This window comes from Neopsephotus bourkii, unplaced genomic scaffold (genome assembly GCF_033783945.1).
Source record: "Neopsephotus bourkii isolate Nb327-2 ecotype Australia unplaced genomic scaffold, CSIRO-AGI_Nbou_v1 NB_962, whole genome shotgun sequence".
In the NCBI taxonomy this organism is placed as follows: domain Eukaryota; kingdom Metazoa; phylum Chordata; class Aves; order Psittaciformes; family Psittacidae; genus Neopsephotus; species Neopsephotus bourkii.
In genome coordinates this window covers 7502347-7518044 of record NW_026901456.1, presented here as the reverse complement: position 1 = coordinate 7518044, position 15698 = coordinate 7502347, and the positions used below count along the sequence as shown (strand labels likewise).

The window sequence follows — 15698 nt, the reverse complement described above, 5'->3', positions numbered from 1 at the left end:
TCTTTTTGTTATAATGTGCACTAAAAATTCTAATTATAAGACATTAAAAAAGAAACATGGAAAATAGAATACAGAGAAACACCTGAGCTCTACAGTTTCTTACGTTTCCTATAATTCATCATTTTTCTCCTTTTACAAACTAAGAGGCAAAGGAGGGAGGCAAACTCAAAAGTTCCTCCTAATTCCAAGAGAAATAATTTTCAGACATTGGATCATGACACCTATCATTTTACTGTATTTAGCCAAGCAATTTTAAAGTACAATAATTAAAAAGGAAAGAAAACCACAGGCACTTCTAGTTATGAAGTGAAATACATGACTTAGTTAATAAAAACCAAGAGTGCTTTATTTTCACACACATACTGTTCACCTCTGTAAAAGCACCATTTCTGAAAAGAAGAAGTCTTTGCTTATTCCATGCAGTCAGATGCAGAGGCAGTGTGATCAGAAAGCCGTACTGAAGGGACTATAGGCAGAAAATTTTCTAGGCAAGGCATTGGCAGATTCAGAGCCAAGCTTCCTTGTTTTTCTCCTGTTTCCCACACGGATATGCAAACTGCTCTGCTATCGAAATGCAAAGGAATTCTTTCCTCATTTTTTTTTTTATTCCCTTCCCCTGCCCCCAAACCAGATAACTAATAGCTATCATATCAACCTTGTATTGTTTATCTTTCAACCTCACTATGCCAGTGCTATAGGGCAGAGATGGAGGTCCTGCAATGCTCACTGACTTGATACAGGAAAAACTGTCCTATTTGCAAAGAAAATACCATGTTCTGACCTTGGCATTAAGACTTGTGCTTGTACAGTGGAGGTCTGGTCAAATACATTCTTTCCTGCTCTCTCCCACTATTGTTTTCAGTTTCACAATGTTTGTTTTCAGATATATAAAAAAAACATGGCAGAACACAGACCTTAACTTTATCATCTGTCCAATACATATGAAGACCAGCCTTTTCTAAGTATCAGTCGTCCTTAATTCTAAAAAACCCAACCAACCCCACAAAACCCCACTTCAGGGGAAAAACTGAGAGGCTTTTCTTTTGTGCACCAAAGTGGAAAGTAATGAAGTGTTAATTTTTATAAAATACATTACTTCAAAGCTGAGGAGTTGCATTTGGTTGTATGGAGCATCTTGTGCTACAAGACCAGTTCTAAGCCACAGGCTTACCAGTGGTATCATCCTTGTGAATTAAGAGAGGTAGTCTTGTTTTACACTAAGGCTGAACAGGTTTGTTCCCCAGTTTTCACCTCCTCAAACTATTTTGTAATGACACTCAGGAAGGCGACCCTCTCAAGTGGCAGCAGTGATCTTGAGGAAAAAAACCCACAGACCAACATTTCTTCCTGACCTCATTTGCTTTTCTCTGCTGCTTAAGTCTGGCCTTTCTCCCTCCCCCGCACCATAAGCACAGTTTCAAAATGAATTCATGTAAACATAAAGCAGTATTCATTTAATGCAATTAATAAGAAAGATTATTAAGTTTTTTCTCTTTTTCTACAGTCAGGGCTTGATTAGTTAGAAAATACTGACAGCTCTTTTTTTGTGAGAGGGCTGGACAGTGGAAGAACAGCATGGTGGGGGGTTTTTCTCTCTCCTTTTTTTTTTTTTTTTAAAAAAAAAAGAAGGTACTATTGCGAGCACTAAGGCTCATTTTACTGCAGTAGCAAATCCGGTACCGTAGCACTTAAGCGGTGGTTAACAGTGCTTTGGTTCAGAATCAGTGTTAGAAAATAAAGTTTAAAAAGTTATAAAGCAGGATATTTGGCTGGATTTCAACAGCAATTTGCAATGAACGTAGAAAGGACTGAGGCATTGGCTTCTTCCCCTTGGCAAAGTACTTTGTTTTTCATTCTGTTTAAGTCCCAGATTTGACGATCAAGCTCTCATTTCCATCGATGACGCACTAAGGAGGATTCGTCATTGACCACGTCATTGTCAGTGTAGCGATGCTGGCACCGTGGTGGAATAAGCAGCAGGATGATCAATATAAGGAGGATAATTCCACACAGGCTCATCAGAGCATAGGAAGCAATCCACAACACTGGTTCATGGAAAGAAACGCTCGAAACACAGTTGCTTGCAACATCTGCTGTTGTGAAAGGGCCTTCAATCTCAGATACTGGTGAGCCATCAACTTCTGAGAAATTACAAAAAGGAAAACATGAACTTTACAGACACCATTTAAAAGCAAATAACAAGAGATCTAGCCTAAATACCTGTGTCTCTCTCTCCCTCCATTATCATACATCTCAAGTTTTCTTATATTTCTGATTGCAATAAAAATGATAGTAGCCCATGTTATAAAATGGGAATCTGAAGCATAAGGAAACCATGACACTCCCACATCTACCCAGACCGTCAATGAGAGAACAGACAGCTAAATCAGATCTCTTGCAGACAAAGTTAAAGCCCAAGCCACTGAATCACCTTTCGTCTCTGGACTAACCGTTCAGAAATGTCAATTTAACAAAGCTTAAAAACCGTACAACATCTACACTGGAGTAGGTCAGGTCCTGGGCAGTTTAACTTTATTTCCAACATTTGAAACAACTGGAAGAGTACCTCAGATGATTCTTATATCTTCTGGGTTTCCTATCTACCAGGGTCGTAGGGAGCAGCATGCAGGTTCATTAGCTTCACAGATACCTTAAAGGACTGTATCCTAAACACAAGGTGCAGGGTGGAAAACAGCATAGGTACTCTTGTGAGTGGAGGTGAAAATTCAGATGGAAGAGGAAGTGAGGCAGAAGAGCCGGATGAAGGCAGTCCAGAAAAGGGGAACACTGGAGAAAAAGGTCAGTGTCAGGACTGAGAAGCTGGGACATGAAAGAGCAGCGCTGTTGGGCAGAGAGGGAGAAGCCAACAAAGCAGCTCGAAAAATGGAGATGACAAAGGTAAGGCAAAAAGCATGAAGGGGTGCCTTGGCAGCTCTGTTCTTGAACAGCCATCCATCTTGGTAACAACAGAGACTGTGTGACTTGTTTCCTTGCCATCACAATCCCCTACTTGTTAAACCAGTATCTGCTAAAAAGAGTTATGCTGCTCATGGTTGTCACAGTAACCATGGCAAGAGCAGCAAAGTTCACCCGAGTTGTGGACAGGGCTACCCGTATTGTAAAGGCACAGCAACTGAGTTGCCTAGGGCAACAAAAATTTAAGCATTTTATATCTGCAGGTGTGTGGCCAGGGAAGGATGGATACCTTTTAGTTTGCCTGGGGCAACCAGGAGTCTGAGGTTAGTACTATCTGTGTATTTTAACCAGCCTTCCAAACAGTTGTAATTCACTTCTCTGGTCAGATACTTCAAGGCACATTTGCGTATTTCTTATAAAGGCCTCAGTTTTAACCTTCCTACTTCACTTCTTATTTGTTTTATACGCAGACAAATTCTTGCCAAATTCTAAGCAATCCTGCCTGCTGAAAACAGTGTTTCTTATTTACACATATCTTAGATGTGACTCCTGAAAGCATGTTTGAAGAGTTTAGCATAAACTACCCTTTGGAAGGAAGAGGGAAATCTGTATTTTGGAAAAGCAGGAAGGTGGTCTTTAAGATTTTTTGTGGAGAAACAAATGCAGAATAGGTGGGCTGCTCTATTGGCAATTCACTGGGAGAGATTTTAGCTGGTATTCAGTCTCTGGCCTCCTAACACCTCACATTAATTTAAGCTTTAAGTCTCATTAAAATTAAGAGACTTAATTCAAGTTAATTGCAGGCTGCTGCTGAAAGAGAGTCCTGCTTGCCCTCAGTTTTGTCCCTCAGTGACTCTTTTGTGCTGGTGCTAGTAACTGTTTGGCTGCAAGGACAGTCAGGGCAACACACTGACTAGATATAAAACCAACATTTCATAGCAAACAAATGCCCAAATGGGGAATTTTCTGTAGAATCCCACAACTGAACCAACCCCTTCTCCAGCTGCAAGCGTAGGAAGACTCCTTTAGCAGCAGTAAGCTGATGGAGTGAAAAGGGTGAAAGCTATGACTGCACGCACAACCATCGTAATAACACTGGTGAATATCAAACATGTAGTACCTCAGCTCATCAGATGGCAATAAACTGGCCCATGTACCTTATACTGTCAGCATATCTTTGCTGAGACATGGCTGTTACACAGATATGGTAAGGGAGCTGCACAGCAGTGGACAGACTACCTAGGAGGTCTGTGGCAGAAATCAGTTTTGTTCAGTCCCACTACTGCAATTTGTCTACCATGTAATTGTTTTTTCTGGACATCTCACCCCCTTGCACCACTTAATCTGTCTTTACGAAGTTCTGCAGCAAAACTAAGCTAAAAACCATATAATACTAATTTGAAATGCAAGGTATAAGTACTACTACCTAGGAATTTAGTGTTTTGAAGAAGTGAAAAAAGCAGCATAATTTTCCATGTTGGAGTCAGCGTTGAAAATATACAGTCCCTAATTACTCATTATTTGGTTTGAGTGCAACAATTACTCCTATTAAAAAAGGCAATACAAAACTGTTGCCATAGTGGCGAACATTTTAAACTACATTTTGAGAATGCTTGATAGCAGCACAGCCTCTGCTTTCTTCCCTCCAAACCCAAAAGTTTTTCGTCACTATCTTCCACCCCCAGTGAAAGTGAGAGGAAATCAAAAGAGAAGAAATTTGCCTAAATTGTTCAAACAAGCCCTTAACATAAACTAACAGTCACACACCTGTAGCTTATTTACACATTAGATGAATTAGGGTATTTTGGCATATTTTTAAAGAGTATCTGGTAGCTACCTACAATAAATTCTTGATGTCAAATAAATGAGATTTTCATTATTGATAATTACAGGACAAAAATGGCACCTCTGGAAAATGCTGGTTTATGACACTTGTGTAGAATTTTAACACACTCATCATCTTCGGTGGTTTGGAAAGGAAGCAAACCTGAAGTTAGATCAAATTTATCATAAAATTGTAAATTGTGGCTTGGAAGGGGCCCCTGAAGGTCACCTAGTCCAACTCCTTACTCCAAGCAGGACTGTCACCATCAACAGATCAGGTCACTTGCAGCTTTATCTAGCCAGGTCTGGTAAAACCCTGAGGACAGAGATGACTGATCCCCCTGGGCAGCCTGTTTCAGTGCTGTGCCACCTTCCTGATGAAGAAGAAATTCCTCATGTCCATCTTGAGCCTTCCTGAATGTAACTGGTGGGTATTGCCCTTTGTTATGTAGTTTCACTTGCACTCAGTCTTGGCTTGCATTCAGTTTAGGGCCCTCTATAATACCTAGCCGATCTTCCGCAAGGCTGCTATTCAGCCAGTCCCTTCCCAGACTATACCCATGAATGCTGGTTTTCTTCTTGAGGTGCAGAACCTTTGCACTTCTGTTCACTGAAACTTGAGGTTTCTGCTGCCTAGTCCTCCAGGTTACCAAGGCCTTTCTGGACTGAAGCTCTGCTATTCATCATGCCATCCATTCTCCCAAGTTCAGTGCCTGCAGATATGGGTGCATTCTGTCTCATCACAGTTTAATGTAGATTAGAGTGCTTGGTGCACTTCTTTCCTAAAAACTATCTAAGTGCTGCTCTTAGGATCTTCTCACTTACTACAAAAATACTAGACCTCTAATTGGACTTGATGCCAAGGTACCATTAGGTCGCTTCACCAATACTACTTAGTTAATCTGAACATATTGTCTCAAGAAGGAATCTGATCCAAGCCTTTTTTAGTCATCCTGGAAATAGTAAGGTATCCCTGAAATAATCAACAGGCAGATTGAAACAATTTGAAATTCGTAATGGGCAGAATTAAGTCTTCAAGGGCTTCCCATATTGAGGAAAAAGCAAATTTCTTTTCCTGCTACAACAGAATAGCTTCCTGCAGGAATCTATTTAACTCTCCTAACTCTTGGTACATCCTGGAGACTGAAAACAGTGCAAATATTGCAGAATAAGCCAGTTTTCATGTCTAGTCAAGTCTCAAGAGAAAGTTCAATGATGTTAAAGCCTTTAGTCCTGTTCCCCTCATTTTTATATTCACCACATACCTGTTTAACATCTTATAAAAACATGGGCTTAAATTTAGCTTTAACACTGTATTGTAAACAAGAAAACATAGGTCATTGCAAAGCCACACCAAATGGTCTCCTACATTTCAATATTTCTGAAAATTTATGCCACCTGTCATTCAATTTAATTTATGTACACGAACAGACTAAAAAGCTCCAAATAAATCACATTAATATAGTTGCTATGAAGGACATAGCTGGCCTCCACAGGAAGCCAGGTAGGCAGCTTAATCCCTCACACTGCAGACACTGCTCGCCACTCACAGTTGTGGTTTTCTGATGAAAGCAGTGTTAAATACGGAAATCACAAGCTGTGTTGGAATGAGTTCAAATCAATTGGCATATCCAGCAAAATGTCATCTGCCCCATGAGTGGAGTCTGACAAATCAGTGTATCTTGTCTCAGTCAGTGGCTTGTGTCATCTGATTTCTCAAGAAGCTAAGTTCCCATGATGCTAGGTTAGACATATGAATGAAACATGGACAAAGAAATAAGGAGGAAATGCCTTCTAGCACCAGCTGGGTATTATTATGTGTCCAAGCTCATGCGAATTCAGATTTCATTTCTACTCAGCAAGCTCAGTTCTTCCTCTTTACACAAGGTTGACAGAGCTACTTGGAATGGCCAAACTCTGTACTTCTGTGTAGCAATATTAACATTAAGGTGTTATTATGGTTCACCAGCTCTTTCTCTTAACAAAGATCTGCTGTCAAAGTGTTCTTATGAGTATCAGCTGACTTGTGGCCCCTGCTGACTAGATGTTGGTCAGTATGTTCTGTCAAAATGCCCCCTCCCCTCTCCATTAATGGTTGCAGCGTGACAGGGACAAGAGACAGCTCTATGCCTGCTGAAATTGCAGTTAGAAAGCATAAGGAAAAATGAAACTCAGGAAAGCCTGGTTTGTAGTATTTGTCTAGTTACACTTTCCTTCCAGACACGTTCAGAATGTGTCTTTCATCACTGCATGGTACCTCATAGAGGTCCACATCAATATCCAGATTTTCTTTCATAGTAAGCTCAAAGATGACAATTTTCAGCCCATTAACAATGGAGAGATTAAAAAAAAAAAAAAAGGCTTTTAAAATGCCCTGGAGCTACAACTCAGCTACCTAGTCTCTTCCCTCTTTTTCCCAATTACCGTGTTGCATTAAGCACTCAACTACTTATTGCCCTTTCCCTCTCTAACATAAATATTGGGGATTAAAGAAGCACTGTCAGCAGTAGTCCTTTTCTCATGAAAATCTCAGATGATACAATGTTTTCCATGTGTCACCATTTCTGTCTAGGACAGAAACTTGGGTATAGGTTTATGTCCCTTCCCTCCTCTCCCACTTGCATCTTCCTGTGGTGACAAAGCAATGTCTCAACAACAGGGGAGGAAACCTCAAAACTTCTGTTTTTAACTATACTTGATGAGATAAAAGAAATCATGAAAAGGCAAACTGACCAGCACTTTAAAATAATAATAATAATAAAAAAGAGCTTTTTCACGTTTCCTCAGCAGATAATTAAAAAATCAATGACTTTCTACTTACACTGAGAAACCTATTTGTTTAGAACCAACACAAACACCACAAGTCTTTACCCGAGTCCCATTTTCATCTTAGCTCTTTCTTACTGAAAGAAAGAGAGGCTGAAAGGGCACAGTTTACACTAAAAGAAAAGTGCGAGTAAGGTACTTTAATACACATTCCAAAAGTAAGTTGAAGTATTAATTTATCTGCAGATTAGAACAGGAACTACACAATACTGAAGCTGCATTAAAAAGAGGAACTTGTCTCATGTGACTCTTGGGGAAACTGCACACAGAGGCAGATGTCTCAGAAAGATCTCTCAGAGGGAATAATGCACCTACGATACATAGAGCTGAGGCTGATTTACCTTATGCCAAAAGACTTGTGTGCAGCTTTTTCTTTTTTTTTTCTCCCCTTGGAATGTGAATAACTTGGGATTGCTCAAAAATACACCCTTCACACATCATGAGTAATCACGCTTTTCCCCATCAGATAAGTGTCAAGGTTTTCTCTGAGAGACCAGGTGTTTCCTCACCCACCAAGTCCTGAACTGTATTTCTCTTACCTGCACATGGACTCACTGCAAAGCCCACTCTCCTCTGGGCTCTGTCAAATATTACATAGAAGCCTTCCATGACTGTAGCACCAATAACTAGAGCATTTGTGGAGGAAGAGATGCCAAATCGGTAGCACTGTAAAGTCTCTCCTATTCCAAGGATAGGTTGAATATAAAGCTATTAAAAAAATAAAATAAAGATGACAGAGTGTAAGAAGCAACACCACACAGTACTTAGAAGTTCAGACTTCTTGATTTTGATATTCAAGCACTCAAACTCCACTGGAAATAGAGAATGAATTGGGGCAAGCAGATTTCTGTACATGATTTAAAACTGGTCAGAGCTTACATGCAGGTAGAGATGTAAAGCTCTCAGATTCCAAGGTTAAATTTGAACACAGTCGGTCACTATGTGAAGGTCAACAGCAAATTCACGAGAGCCACTTTTTACTGTATTTTCCACAAGGGAAGGATAGCTGAAAAAAAATTTGGCATATGAACTCAAATTAGAGAATAATTCTATTATTTAAAAGATTATCAGGATGGAAGTGATTCAGAAAGCATTCAGTGTCAGCTTCAAGGCTCCAGATTCATAAATTCAAGTCACATTTTACCCCTTCTGCCCTCAGGGAAGATGAAAGATTGCCAAGCTACATGATCAATACAGAAAAAGCTTATCATAAGGTTTTACTATATTTCAAGTTAAAAATACACTTAATTAATAGGTTCATTCTCCCCTCTGCTCCTGACCATCCCCTGAGGTAAAAGACTGTATTAGCAATGTTAGAGGATACTAGCTTGTATTGCAGCCTATACCAGGAGTGGAAGCCAGAAAGGAAAAAGTGGCATTTTTTTTTCTAAAAGCTGGAATGGAATATTAATAAAAGGTAAGCAAACCAAGTTACAGAAAATGGTGAAGACATCACATGAATGCCACAGAAACCAGATCAATTTGCTTCCCAAAATGAGATCAAAGCAAAACACACACATTCTGTACTCACATTTAATATGGTTAAAGCTCATGAAAACAAAACAAGAACTATTTTTCCTGACAATTTGAAAAAATCATTCCCAACTACATGGACTGTGCACTCACTGGGAAACTGTTTTCCTTTTTTGTTTTAGGCTTGACAAATATCTTCCCTGTTTACAATCTGATTTTTAAAATGTCATTTTAAAAGATTTCCCTTGCACGCAATAAGACAGTTCTCTATTATGGCTAAAAGTAGCTCCTGTTTTTTTAAGAGGATGTGCTTTATAACAGTAAAAATAAATGCATAAATGAATAAACAAAGAATGTTGAGACCTGTGGTAGGATAGAGATCCGAAACGACCTACTGGAGTTTTCATCCCTTAGATATATAGAGAGTTTGGGAAACAAGGACCAGGGTCTTTCAGTTTTATCCCAGCATGCAAGCTGTGAACCAGTCCAGAAACCAGAAGAGAATTCTTGTATCTATTAAAAAAAATATATATAAAAAAAATGCATACAGATTACAGACATTTTGATAAGATTTTTGTAAATGGTACCTACCCCTGCTCGATACTTCTTCAATTCCCATGGAGAAACTAAAGCATGCACACAAGTCTTAAAAGGAGCTTTTTCTTAAAGGATCAAAGCAAAAACCCAACACACAAATCAAGGTGTATCACAGCCCATTGTGATTTGGAAGAAGGTGGAAGAGGCAAAGTAAGTTTAGCTCTTCCTTCCCTCCCCATTTGTGTCTCACTACTTCCACTTCTGCAATGGACATGTAGAACCTCCCTGAGAAATCAGGACCAGAGAGGAAAAGCATCAAGAGGCTCTTACTACCCATCTACCTCTTCTCTGAAGAGCTCTGAACAAACGCCAATGTTTTGAAGCAGCAGACATTTTTTAGAAACACAAACCAAAATACAAAAGCCATGAATATGTAATGGAGTCATCTCACTTCCTCATAGACCTACAGCTTCTTACTCAGCATTAGGGTTTTGAAGCCAAGGGCTAAGCCAGAATCTCCTGGCATCTAGAGGAATCAAGGTCTGCTACAGTCAGTGGAAAGAAACACATCCCTCTGTCTTTTGCTGCCCTGCCACTCACTGTCAATACAACTTGACATGCTCTTAAGACTAACAGTAGTTCTTAATATATTATATAATACGTCACTAATAAAGCAAAAAGCAAACCCCTACAGAGCTTGTTTGCCTAAGACAAACATCTTGCCTGATGTTCCTGCTCCCTGAAGCTGATCTGCTGCCAGATCAGATGAAAAACCTGCCTTATTTAAGTGCATTACTTTGTGCTGGTTCTCATTCCCACATGAAGGAACACCCAAGGCAGTATCTTGTTCTGATGTTGCACAGCCAAAGCCTCCCCTTTGGGAAAGGAGAAAGATACAATCCATCCTCTCCGTTCCCCTCATTTGTATTTAACTGTGATACTGATTATCATGTAAACACCAGCTCATACGTTAGTTATATGGCATTTTAACAGGTCACAAGTATTCACCCCACCCCACATACCTGCTAATGAAATATTTGCACAATATTAGGCTCTTAGTACTTCCAGGTGCTTATTTCTTGGTTTTGGTCCAGAAAGCATACATTCATGAAAGCACACAGTGAGACTTACCCTCACAATAAAGACTGGGTTTACCCTTAGCTCTCAGTGTGTGCTTAAGTACATCTCTTGGCACAGGACAGAATGCTCTGCCCCTCACAGATAAATCCAAGGCCACACCTGCTGAAAATACAGTTCTTCTCTCTTCATTTTCTCTTGGAAAGCAGAGCTTGTGATCTGAAGAAACTGCACGTTAGCACCCACACTGGACAGACCAAGCCCATAAAGTGCTCTGTGTTAAGTGCTCTTTCATTTCCCAGGAAGACTGTTTATTACATTGCATTTCTTTGCCTTACTTCTGTAAGCTGAAGAAATGCATTGGGGGGATTTGGCAGTATGACACCTAAAAGATTATTAAAATAAAGTTTTTAGGTTTATTTGAGCCTTCCTTTCTTCAAGTTATTAACTTTATATTACATGCTAAGTTTCACTCTGTATGAACAGACATGCTGTTTTGACTTCAGCTCAGTGAGGTGCAGTAAATGCCACCCCTCTGTGGCTCACCTCTGCCCACGTAACCAAACTACCACCCTTCAGACTTGCCGATATCAAGCTGCATCTACAGCTTCTCCCTAAAATATGTCAGTCCAAATAAGTAAGGTTTAAAAAAGTATCTGCACCACTGAAGAGCATAAAGCTCACACCCTTGGATTTTAATGGAGTTGGGTAGAGGAACGCTTCGCATGCAGTTATCCCAATATACCTGAGGGGGCAATAACATCTTGCTGGGAAGCTCATAGCAAGCTGCTAGGAGCAGGAACTTGTTAACCTAGTTCACCTGCGGTCAGAGAAGTATGTCTGACTACAGCAGATGATTTTATGTTTCAGTGGTACATAGCCTGACAGAAACACAAAGTGCTAAAAGTACAGTTGTGATATTATGGTACAATTACTGAAAATACCTATTTTCTTGACATTGGTCCTACACAGCTGGAATCTGATCCTTACATCTTGTAACTGCTTTCTTATTTAATAGATTATCTCCTTTGTTCAGAGCTGTGAAAGCTGGGTTTTTTTTGTGTGTGTGTGTAGGGAAATGGGTACAGCAGCAAGGTCCTTCAGATTAAAAAGAAACCCTAAAAAGAAGAGCTAGTTTATGTATTTTTAATAGAACGACCAGAAACTGTCAAGCAGAACAAGTGAGTGGTTTCCCTCTAATACTTTATTGATCAGTTGACTATTTACTTGTCATGTGGAAGGTCTTAGTTCAAATGTCCTGACCAAGACCAGAGAGCAGTGTGGACCACTGTGATCCACTTCACAGGAGGATGCCCTACCACAAGATGCCATTACAAGAGATCTTGGGTAGGCTTCTTACAATTCCCCCCCTCATTGACTGAAATAGTTCCAGTCAATACGTAAGTGCTTTGCAAACAGAAAGCTTTTCAACTAGGGAAGCTGAGCTACATGAGGTAACTAGTACATTTATATTTGATACTGTACACCTGAAGGCAGTGAAGAACACTTCATGCTAAATCTCTGCTCTCAATCAGGTAGGAAAAGGATCTAAATCTTGAATTATCAGCATACTGGCAAATATTCTGTCTTTTGGGCAACCAGCCAATAGTTCAGTTACTGTATTTCCTGTGATTTGCAACAAGTACTACTGCCTGATTGTGAATCCATGACAAAAATGTTTAAACTGTTCACACTGAAATATCTGGGTTTTATTCTTCATCTTTAACCTTCTTGGCGCTATTCACTGTATTCAACCCAAAGTTATGAATAGTTTTTATTAACCAGAAAATGCTGCTTTGGTTACTCTACACTCACAGAAATCCACCATTTCCATGCCCTACTTCTAAAGCCCACTCTATTTCCAAAGAAAGACGCCTTTAAACATAAATAATTCAGTAATGAAGGTCAAAAGCAGTTTTCTTGATGTGAATAATCCTAATGAATGGCATCCATTCTATACAACAATAGGCATTATACTTGGAAAGAAACTGCTTGCAATAGCAGGTTCTTCCACTTTATAAACACTCCATTTTGAGTGAAAGGACTGATTTTTGCACTCTTTATCCTTTGAATCAGAGCAACGGGTATTATGCCCATGTTTCTAAAATGCTTAGAACAAAATATTCCATCTTTGCACTATTTCTGATGCATTGCCATACACATAATTCTGTTTTGTACTTGCACCCCCCTTTTTCCTTCTCCCTTCTCCCTTTACATCTTCGCATTTCCATTGTCTTTTCCATTTCCTAAGACTATCAGTTACTCCTCACTTATTAACAGAAGTAGATGAGGAAAGATTCTGCTCCCCCCAGGTTAAAACTGTATCACTTACAAGGTAGATAGCAAAGATGACACTCCTTTCAAAGATGTGATAATTCAGTAGGAATTTAACATTTTGAGCAGATTGAATGACATTAGCTTACCAGAGATGTGCGAGCTATCGCTTGCACAACTGCACTGAAGACTTTCTGGGGCAGACGGAGGAGCGTGGTTCCACTGTCTACTATCGCTTTATCAGCATTGTACTAGGGAGGGTGAAAAAATTAAAGAAGTTACACACTGTAGCTGTGTAATGCAGATTCCACTGTTTCATAACAATGACAAAGCTGTTCCTTTTTGATAGCTGTCTTCCCAAAGCCACGTGTCATACCTGTCGGCAGCTCTCTCTACTTGATAGCTTAAATTCGAATGAAGTTTGAGAGCAAAAGCAGGATACAGTCAGCCTAGACACAAGACTGCACCACTCGGGAAACTACCGTGTGTTACCATAGCCAGCACAAATAGCCAAACCACTGTAAAAAGAAGTAAACCCCAGCCCCTGTCAGAGCTGTGAGTACTCCCACATGCTTTGGGGCAGAAGAACTCTCATGGTCAGTACAGACAGATGCTAAATATGCTGATGTAGCTTACAAGTTATGTCCCAAGCCCTGAATCAAGGTCTCTGCTATAATGGAAACAACTCACTCTAGTTTAAACACAATGCAGCAACTTACTTTTAATGGCTGGTACATGTAATCCAAGAATACTCAGGGAGCATTATACCTCACTACAAGTCACACTTGGTACTGGCTCAAGAGTACAAATGCCAAAAAACATGTATAAAACCCCCTTGAAATTTCAATCTGTCTGCCTCAAAATTTGCACTAAAACCCCTAAGCAAACATTTCATTACTAAAACCCAAACCCTCAGATAAGGATATTTCAGCTAATTTCAGATACATCAAACAAAGAATAAACATTTTTAAAGGTATATATCTTTTTCATTAACTCCTTAAAAACTATGATTAACTGGGGGAGGAGGGGAAGCAAGTAGCAGTGACAGCTGCATGAATTAACTACTTTTGTTGCCAGCTTAGGCAGTAAGATCAATGTTACTGAGCAGTGACATATTTATGGCATAATCATAAGACAGAGAATAATATACAGCATAGGCTTTTTAGGAAGAAGTTAAACAGCAAGCAAATTTAAAATACTTTGGTTTAGATGTTATCAAGTCATACAGAATATCTTTAGCACAGTGATGAAAATAAAACCCACCAAACAAAAAAGTAACTAGCTTAAAAAGAGCTGCTTTAGGCTGCCAAGCAGAGCTGAAAGAAAAGCAAACAGGAAACCATTTAGAATACACAGAAATACTTCTAAAGAGTGAAGAGAAGTATCAATGCTCTGTGAAGTCTAGTTTAACAGATTTGTACTGCAAATACGCAATTGCCACCGTCCTGGAAAGCCATCCCTGGAAAAAAAGTAGGTAGAAGGCCCAGCCAAGAGGGTCACCACTAACATAAACCCATGCAAAATGCCTGGAGCAGCATGATTGCTTGGACAGGGACTAAGCACCTGGATTTTCATGCTGTGTACAGCATACTTGCAGTAGGCAGCAACTTGCCTTCTTAGTCTTCCTGGTTAATGCTTAACAGGGCACTCTGCAGCCTGCACTGCTGGCAGCTCAGTACTTCTCTCAGTCCTGGTCTGCAAGGCTCAAGGCCACATGTGCAGTGTAATACTGGACAGATTCCCAGTATTGAAGTGAGGGGACTACTTTTCCCTGGCAAGGAAAGGAGTAGTCTCTGATGATGGTTAAAAGAAATGTTCCATTTCCTAGAAAACAACTAAAAGGAGAGAGGGCATACAGTTCATCATCCTATACAGTGAATTATGCATCCTTTGCAAGCCCCTAACTAGCCAAACGTTAATTGTACTAGCTCTAATTCACTGTTCTTCCTCTAAATTTGTACAGGAAGACCTCCTTTGGTCAAGAAAGCAATGATGCCTTCTGTACCGGTGATTAGCATACTGTGCTAATACAAACAATGTGAAAGCAAACCTTGGCTTAGAAAAGAGCAACAATAACAGGAAATTTTTGTAACACCCCTAGATTTTTAAGCAAGTTGTTTTCTGGAAACAGCATGTATTAAACCATTAGTACAAGGGCTCCTCTTCAAAAACATACTGTCTCTTTTGTAAGGTAAGAAAGAAAAGCAAACATAAACATTTATGTTAGCGGACCAGTGGTTTTGCTTTCCCTTATAGAGGCATTTAAATAGACCTTGTTTTGCTTTATTAAGTTGAAAGACAGTATGACTCATTTTAAATAATTTATATGGCAATACGAGTTTTGTATTTTGTATGGAAATAGTTATGCACACATAAGGTTTTTATCATGAATTTATATGAACTATAAAAACTTTAGAATTATCATATCCCAATGATTTCCAACTAAGAGAAGAAGCCCAAGATAAAATTAAAATGTTTAATGAAAACAGGACATGAAAATTACAGAACTGAAATCAGAGCGTGAATAGCAATGAGCAACAGTAAGAAAGAAATAAAACACACACATATGCACATATCCTTCAGAAAAAAAAAAAGAAAAAGAAACAGCTTTGGAATAAAAATTGCAACAACACAGTCTCATTAGGCTAATCCAGAGATAGCAGAACATTATTCCTAAAAAAACCAGAAAACATGTCCATCAGGAATAATACCTGGAAAGGCTGAAGCGATAAAAAGTGGATTACAAAAATAAAAAAAGGAGGCATAGAATG

At 39.4% G+C, this 15698-nt stretch overlaps 1 protein-coding gene across 2 annotated transcripts in view; it reads right to left on the bottom strand.

Moving 5' to 3' along the window:
• Positions 1–1427: 1427 nt before the first annotated feature.
• Positions 1428–15698, bottom strand: part of BACE2 (beta-secretase 2) — a 44424-nt gene continuing 30153 nt past the window's right edge. Inside the window, exons 6-9 of one of the 2 annotated variants that reach the window (XM_061359183.1) lie at positions 13077–13178; positions 9403–9552; positions 8106–8274; positions 1428–2141 (exon numbers count right to left, since the gene is read on the bottom strand). In XM_061359183.1, the coding sequence (XP_061215167.1) occupies positions 1888–2141; positions 8106–8274; positions 9403–9552; positions 13077–13178 (675 nt within the window). In that variant the 3' untranslated portion in view covers positions 1428–1887. The remainder of the gene's footprint in view (positions 2142–8105; positions 8275–9402; positions 9553–13076; positions 13179–15698) is intronic. The other variant, XM_061359184.1, reaches the window with a different exon arrangement.